Source organism: Tupaia chinensis, unplaced genomic scaffold (assembly GCF_000334495.1).
Source record: "Tupaia chinensis unplaced genomic scaffold, TupChi_1.0 Scaffold000115_1, whole genome shotgun sequence".
In the NCBI taxonomy this organism is placed as follows: Eukaryota; Metazoa; Chordata; class Mammalia; order Scandentia; family Tupaiidae; genus Tupaia; species Tupaia belangeri.
Window position 1 is genome coordinate 375,234 of NW_006159579.1, and position 8,267 is coordinate 383,500.

The 8,267-nt window shown below is 52.6% G+C and overlaps 1 protein-coding gene across 1 annotated transcript in view; it reads left to right on the forward strand.

Moving 5' to 3' along the window:
- The window catches only part of BPIFA3 (BPI fold containing family A member 3), an 11,620-nt gene extending 3,754 nt beyond the window's left edge, over window positions 1-7,866 (forward strand). The window contains exons 2-8 of the mRNA XM_006144001.3: window positions 421-574; window positions 3,328-3,435; window positions 5,213-5,364; window positions 6,487-6,569; window positions 7,024-7,087; window positions 7,582-7,624; window positions 7,683-7,866. Of these exons, the coding sequence (XP_006144063.1) occupies window positions 421-574; window positions 3,328-3,435; window positions 5,213-5,364; window positions 6,487-6,569; window positions 7,024-7,087; window positions 7,582-7,595 (575 nt within the window). The 3' untranslated portion in view covers window positions 7,596-7,624; window positions 7,683-7,866. The remainder of the gene's footprint in view (window positions 1-420; window positions 575-3,327; window positions 3,436-5,212; window positions 5,365-6,486; window positions 6,570-7,023; window positions 7,088-7,581; window positions 7,625-7,682) is intronic.
- The last annotated feature ends 401 nt before the right edge of the window (window positions 7,867-8,267 follow it).

Consider the following 8,267-nt stretch of genomic DNA (forward strand, 5'->3'; position numbering starts at 1 on the left):
TCGCTGTAGTGCGGTGGAGGGGGCGGGGGTGAGGCTCATCCTTTTTTGCCAGAATCTTCACGGAGCCCATTTATTCTTTCCTATTTGCCCACCTATTTTTCTCTTGAACCAACATTTACTGAGATCTACACCCTACACGTTTGCTCTGCACTCCAGACTCAGACGCATCACTGTGAACTTCCAGCCAGAGTATCTCAGCACAGCTGCTGCCCGCCAGGCCCTCCCCAGGAGTTTCCCTCCATTTCTCACACCATCTTTGCAAAGCATAGTGGCCCAGATGAGGACTATGGATCTCAGTGGGGAGGAGGTGACATGCACCAACTACTGAGCAAGAAGAAGGCCTGTGATCTGGGCTGGCTGATCCAAACCCCCGCCTTTTGCCATGACGTTGGGCAACACTGGTCCCTTGTTCATTTCCAGTTATTGCCCAGGGCCTCATGAAGCACAACGCAGAGGGCCGAATCCAGAACCTCCACCTCCTGAGCAGTCTGAACACCTCTGGTCAGGCGGTCCCCGGGATGATGAGCTGGCTGATGAATGGCTTGAAACTCCAACAGCAGCAGCTGGAGAGCAGGTGAGAGCCTGCTGCCCTGGTCTGGGGTTCCTGTTAGAGCTGTGGGGCAGAAGGTAGAACTAGGAGGTTGCGGGCGCTGGGCCTGCAGAGAGGAAAGGAAGGAGGGCTGAAAGGAGAGAAGGTGGAAGGCCTGGGGCAGGATGAATGGGGGCATGCGGGGGAGGCCGCAGGGCAGAGTAAGCTGACAGCTGGGCTAGCCAGTGGTGTGCTGTGTAAAGCAGCTGGATCCCACAGCAAGGTTTGAGTCCTGAAATACACGCTAGGTGCATGTGCATGTGTGCCCGAAATCCTGAAAGGGGGAGAAATGGAAAAAGGGATTGCGATGTGGCCATCTCCATGGAGAGTCCTTTCTCTCTCTGTCCCTCGCTCTCGCTCTCGCTCTCTTCAGTGAGTACACAGGCCCTCTGGCAAATTTTTAAAACGTGACAGCTCAGGAGTAAAAGTGTGTTTAAATCCCAGCTCAGCCACCGACCTTGGGGACTTGCTTGACTGCTCTGGACTCCTCTATAAAATGGGCTCACAGAGCACAACACAGCCTGGGTAAACACCTGGGGTATCAAACAAGCCCAGGACTGGAGTCAGCCATTTGAACCCTCCTCGATTTCTTAATCGCTGTCTGACTCCACACAGAGCATCTGAGCACCTGAGCTTCAGCCTAGAGTCCTCTTCAGTGAACTGGGCCTGAGTGTCCTTGCTGGGAGCTTTCCGAATCAGCCATCTGGTCACTTCTCTGGTGTGCACTGTGGAGGCTTAACCTGTGGCCGCCGTGACTTACCTTGCAGAGCTGGCCTGTCCTGCTCGTGTCCATCAGAACTCCTTTTCCCATACCCAGGTGGGCTCCTCAGCCTCCCAGGTCTCCACGCTGCTCGAGTGCAAGCACCATTATTCCTGCCAGCTCTGCCCTTGGGCTCCCTTCTCCCTGATTCCAGCCCCTCGCTCTCCCCATCATGATGAGAACCGACAGTCAACAGAAAGGCCAGAAAGGCTTACTTTTTTTTAGGAATGTTTTATTTCATTTTATTTATTATTAGGATTATTATTATTTTAATTTGTTATAGAATACGTGCACTCACAGAGAGAGGGGCAGGGGAAAGTGAGAAAGCAAGCCACCAGGTCCAGTACTCGAACCATGGTTGGTCATGTGGAAGTCCAGGCGCCTAATCACCACGCCACCTGCTGGCCCCAGCAAGGCTTTCTTATGATACATGCAGCTGCAATCACTTCCCTTCATTTGTTCCTGTAATAGATGTGACAATTATTCACGAGCACCTACTGTGTACCAGGACCTGGGTACTGGAAATACGGCTATGGACCAGACATATGGTCACTGCGTCCTAGCTAGTGAGACAGGCCATGGACAGTAAGCAATTCCAGGTAGAAGGACATGTTAGGAAGACAATTTAGCAAGGTAAGGGGTGAGCGTGAGGGGGCTGGTCAGGAGGGCCTTTCTAAAGAGGTGGCCTCTAAGTAGAGACTTGAAGAGGACAAGCATGAGGGTAGAGCATGCCGGGCAGAGGGAGCGAGGGCAAAGGCCCCAAGGTAGGAGAAATTGGCCTCTCTGAGGAGAAAACAAAGTCCTGGGTGGTCCAGTACTCGAACCATGGTTGGTCATGTGGAAGTCCAGGCGCCTAATCACCACGCCACCTGCTGGCCCCAGCAAGGCTTTCTTATGATACATGCAGCTGCAATCACTTCCCTTCATTTGTTCCTGTAATAGATGTGACAATTATTCACGAGCACCTACTGTGTACCAGGACCTGGGTACTGGAAATACGGCTATGGACCAGACATATGGTCACTGCGTCCTAGCTAGTGAGACAGGCCATGGACAGTAAGCAATTCCAGGTAGAAGGACATGTTAGGAAGACAATTTAGCAAGGTAAGGGGTGAGCGTGAGGGGGCTGGTCAGGAGGGCCTTTCTAAAGAGGTGGCCTCTAAGTAGAGACTTGAAGAGGACAAGCATGAGGGTAGAGCATGCCGGGCAGAGGGAGCGAGGGCAAAGGCCCCAAGGTAGGAGAAATTGGCCTCTCTGAGGAGAAAACAAAGTCCTGGGTGGCTGGGTGTGCAAGCCAGAGGGGCATAGGGGTGGGGCTGTGGAAGTGCGTGGGGCCAGGCCCTGAAGGTCTTGGGTGCCATGGTGTGGAGTTTGGATTTTGGTCCAGGAATGTTGAGAAGCCAGTGAAGAATGCTGAGTGGAAGGGGAGTATTGGGCCCTTCCAGCTGCTCCATGGAGAATAGTCGAGATCACAGCAGGGAGCCCAGGAAGGGACCAGGACCCCTCCAGGTAGGAGATGATGGTGACCTAGACTGAGTGAAGCAACAGAGGCAGTGGTAGGTAGCCGAACTCAGGATATGCTTTGCAAACAGAGCCAATGTGGTTTGTTGATGGATTGAATGTGGAGAAGGATGGAGAGAAAACAAAGAGGCCTGCTAGCGTCTGGGCCTTGGCTCCTGGGGAGATGGTGAGGCCCTCTATGGGGAGGGGAGCTTGGCCTGAGAACAGGACCAGGGCCTGCGTCTGCAGCCAGTGGGCTGCTGGCTCTGGGTTGCATAAGTCATAGTGCTGTGGGGCGCTCTGGAGCAGCTCACGGCCCAGGGCTGCTGCACCTGGCCGGTGACCTCAGGGCGTGTGTGAAGGTTCTGGCTCCGAACTCACTGCCAGGCCCTCTTTCTAGACCAGCCAGCCTTGTTACTTGGGCCATCCCTGTTCTGAGGTCCCTCACTCTGGGGGGCTCTGCTCTTTCTCTGTGCAGCCTCAACATCACCAACATTCACCTGGACTACGGTGGGATCCAAATGTCTTCCCATCAAGAGTGGCTCTCGGCAAACATCTCACTTGACTTTGACATTGAACTGCGAATGTGAGTCATACAAAATCGCATCTGAGAGGCACTGCTCCTCCTCACTGGGAACCTGGTTGCTGGGGGAAGTTTGGCAGCCTTGGAAACCCAGATCTTTCTGACCCCAACCTGAATTCACATCCCAGCTTCTGAACCCACGTGCTATGTGCCCTCGGCCAAAGCGCTTCACCTCTCTGAGCTTTAGTTTCTTTGGCTGAAATGCGGATGGCAATCATTACCAGAAGCAGGTGTTTGCTTATTTAAACGAACATGGGTTCCCCATACTGGACTGGATTAAGGAAAGAAAGGGAGAACCGCTTTCATCCCATCAAGCCCCTGTTCTTCAGCCTCCATTCAAATATCCTTCAACATCCACTGCCCCAAGGAGAAGGGGGCTACAGCTAAATGGGAAAGGTTTTTCTTTTGTGGTTGTTTTGCTTTTTTTAGGTTTTTGCCATAGGGCGTATGTGCTTGACAGAGAGAAAGACAGTGAGAGGGGAAGTGAGAAATTACCTCCCAGCAGGGATGGCCAGATAGTAATCTCTTCTCCTCCATTTCTTCCTGCGCTTTTGGACACACACACACACATGTGCCCAGTGTGATTTTCAAGCTGCCAGGTCCAGACTCGAACCGTTGTCAATCATGTGGGAGTCCAGCACCTTAACCACCATGCCATCTGCTGGCCTGGGAAAGATTTTTAAAACAGAGGTTAACTCTAAACTTCTGAATTTCCACAAGTCCCTAGTGTGGCCTGTTTAAAAGATTTCAAGTCACTCTGGTTAATAGCAGTTTTCTCCTTAAGCACAAATTCAGGATTTATCAATGCAGGCAACATGAAGCCCCTGGGCCCAATTGGTTAAAAGAACTGAGTGCTAGGCCAGCAAGTGGCATAGAGGTTAAGGCACTAGATCCTTTTTTTTTTTTTTTTTTTGAGAAGTTTTTGCTATAGAGCGCGTGTGCTCGCCAGACAGACAGAGAGAGAGAGAGTGAGACAGCAAGTGAGAAATCACCCCCCAGGGGGGATGGCCACACCACAGTCCCTTCTCTTCCATTCTCCTCTCGGGATCTTGGGCACGCACGCACATGCGCCCGGCATGAGTTTAAGCTACCAGGTCCGGGACTTGAACCGCAGTCAGCTACATGGGAGTCCAGCGACATAGCCACTACGCTAACTGCTGGTCGCAAGGCACTGGATCCTACATGGTCTGCTCCATGGTTTGAGTCCTAGACCTGACAGCTTGAAAATCATACCAGGTGCAAGTGCATGCATGTCCAAAATCCCAAAAGGAGATTGAAGAAGGAATTGCAGCGTGGCTATCACCCTGGGGAGGTGATGTCTCACTTTCTCTCTCATTGTCTCTATCTCTCCCTGGTGAGTGCACTCGCTTTAGAGCAAACTAAAAAAAAGAGGGGAGGGGGAGTATCAGGTGGTACAGTGGTAAGGCCCTGGACTCCAGTGGCTGACCCCCGTCTGAGTTCTGGATCTGGTAACTTGAAACTCCTGCCAGACATGAATGCGTGCATGCCCCATATCCCAAGAGTGGACTGTGGCAAGGCTATCCCCCCGGAGGGTGATTTCTCACTTCCTGTCTTTCAGTGAGCACATGCCCTGTGGCAACAATGACAACAAAATCCCTCTTAAAAAAAAGAGCTGAGTGCCAGGGGAGACCTGTCAATGGACAGTGCCTATCATGCTGACTTCTTCCAATTCCTTCTGCTCTTTCTCTGTCTCCTCCTGCACCTCCCCCTCCCACACACACACACCCCTGCTACTCTTCCTCCTTCTCTCTCATTACAGGCCCTTCAGTAACAAGATCGTAAGGATGCATGCGTACATGAGCCTCGTGGTTGAGTTCTGGCTGGAGAAGGACGAGTTTGGCCGGAGGGATCTGGTGATGGGCAAATGCCATGCAGAGCCCAGGAGTGTCCACCTGATGGTCCTAACTGAGTGAGGCCCCGGCTGCCCTCCCCAGGGCTGGACTCTCTTCCTGAAAGGCCTGGCTGCAGCATCATTCATTCCCCCCTGCCCCATACAGCACCTCCTGAAGGAATCCAAAGTAGATCTCACCTTTGCCCAGGATCTGCTTGCCCCCCATGTCCCCATCCAGTTCTGGCCCTGCTACTCTCCCAGAAGCTAGATTCACTCCTCTTTGCTCTCCACACCCTAAGGTCACACTTTCCATCACAGTGTCCCTTTCTCTGCCTCCTCACAGCTACCACCCAGCTCATAATCCACTGCCTACACCATTACAGGGGACTCCTCCCGACTATCCCTGACTCAGACCTCACTCCTTCACTCCATTCTTCACCCTGCAGAGGGTAACTTTCTAACCCTGAAATCTGGCCATGGCCCCAGCCTCTGCTCCGAAACCTCTGGATGAACAGCAAACTAGAACATCACTTGTGGCACTACCGTTCTCTCCCCTGCCCTACTCCGAAGGCTGTGCCCTGCACTCCAGGACGCATTCCTCCACAAGGCCCCATGCATTTTCACACCACTGTGCCTTTGCACGTGCTGATCCCTTTGCCTGGAATGCCCTTCCTGCCTTCTCTAAAGCTTCCCCTCTCACTCGTTCATTCATATATTTACTGAGAATCGACTCCATGTCAGGCACGGCATTTGATGCCACACATACAGTGGAAACCAGGCAAGAAAAGATGAGCTTAGTGGAGGTAGACTGAGTCTGTCAATTTCAACAGACTGGATCCCTGGAGGCCACGGTTTCTGTCTCGTGTATCTCTGTAATTCCAGAATGCTGAAATCAACTAAGCCCGCAGTGGATGAATGCTCATTTAGTCTATGGACAGTCACTGAGTGCCTACCCGGTACCCGGCAGTCACAGAACAGTGCAGAGAAGTCCGTGGCTCTTCTGATGTGGCTCTCATGTAGTCAGCCCTTCCTCGCTGTGTGACCTTGGGCAAGTCACGCCACCGCTCTGAGTTCCCCTTTTGACTATTGCTGACATTGATCCCTCGTGTATAGGACCAGGGTGAGGATTAAATGATGGCTACCCGGCATTAGACCCGCCTGGATTTATCTGTTCTGGTCTCCATCTTCCTCTCTTCCTATGGCCATCCCACCAAACATAAAACATTTTCTCCGCAACCTCAGAGAGAATCTGGAACAAGTTATCCCACACCTGGTAGAAAGTCAGGTGAGTTTAAGAAAAACCATTTTTATCTTGGGCATCCTGGAGTCTGAGAACATACATTGGGTCATCAAGAAAATGATGATGTATTTTTGCATAGAAAAATACATCGTTACTTTCCCAGTGACCTAATATACTGGCAATTTAATAAAGGGTTTCAAACCTTGCACTTCAGAACCTGAGAAATCCCAGTGAAACGTTTGCCCTCAGTTTTACTGGTGTGTTCCTGGGCAAGAGACTTCCCCTCCCTGAGCCTCAGCATCCCCATCGGTAGCGGGGGAAACATCACAGTCCCTGTCTCAGTTGTCCGGAGGGTTTGGGGAGACAGAGCGTGTGCGGAGCATGGCTCCCAGTGTGTGCAGGGAGCCGTGATCCCTGCTGGAAATCCAGTGGAGTCCAAGCTCCCAGCCCGGGACAGTTGTCTCCTTCCCCACCCCTTCTTTCTGTGCTGGTGGTCTAGGTGTGTCCTCTGATCAGTGAAACCCTCAGACAGCTGGATGTGAAACTGTTGAAAAGCCTCATGGGTGAGTGTCCGACCTGCCCAGGGAGGACTCAGATTGGCCGAAAGAGGTACTCTTTCCTGGGTCCCCAGTGAGGCCTGCACTTGCTGTGAAAACACAGTAGAGGGTCCCTATTGTGATGACCAGTACTGTCCCCTGAGAGAGCTGGGACAGCAGAAAGGGCACCAAGCAGAGAGGGCACCCCTCAGGCTGTGCACTGCTGAGTGGCCTAGACCTTTGGTTATCAGAGCTTCTAGCTTCTCCCAAGATTCCATCCAATCTTGGGAACGTCTCCCCTCCCCAAACTGGAGACCACCCAACTCCAGGTGCGAACAGCTCCAGGCCCGCCCTCTAAGAGCTCACAGTCTAGTGGCGGAGAGAGCAAGGAGCCAAGCATCAGCTCTCAGCCTCGGCAGTGGCACTCAGTCAGCATGGCGGATGTGTCTCCCTGCAGGGTGGACCTGGCGCTGGAGGGTGGGCACACTGGTGACTCTGCTTCCTCTTCTCTTCCACAACAGGCTGCTGTCAGTGAGCTCCCAACCATGAAGTCAGCCAGCCCTCCATGGGCCAGCCCTGAGGTCATGAACTGCCTATTGTCAATCCCATCTTGGGACCTTGATACGGGCCAGCCCTGAGGTCCTGAGTTGCCTATTGTCAATCCCATCTTGGGACCTTGAGTCTCTCTCATATGGAGCTTCTGCTGTCCCCAAAAAACTTTTACCCCAGACCCAATGGGTATCTGGTCCTCTCCCACAATAAACTATAGCTCTGAGTCCCCCCTCCCCGGCCTGGCCCTGAGTTTAGGTCCAGAAGTCAGACCTGGTGACCTGAGAGCAGATATCCCAGTCTCGCTCATCAGCCCAGAAACGCCAGAGAAAACACTCTTGGCCTGGATGGTGCAACCAGAAGCCCCTCCATGGATTTGCTCATCGATGCAGGGAGGATCTGTTGCGATTTCCCACTTTCTCATTCATTCCGCCTACATATATATTTTTTTTTTGAGAGAGGTTTTTGCTATAGGGCATGTGTGCTCGCCAGACAAACAGAGAGAGACAGAGAAATAAGAAAGTGAGAAATCACCCCCTAGGGGGGATGGCCACGCCGCAATCCCTTCTCCTCCATTCTTCTCTCGGGATCTTGGGCACGCCCGCACACGCACCCAGCGTGAGTTTAAGCCACCAGGTCCAGGACTTGAACTGCTGTC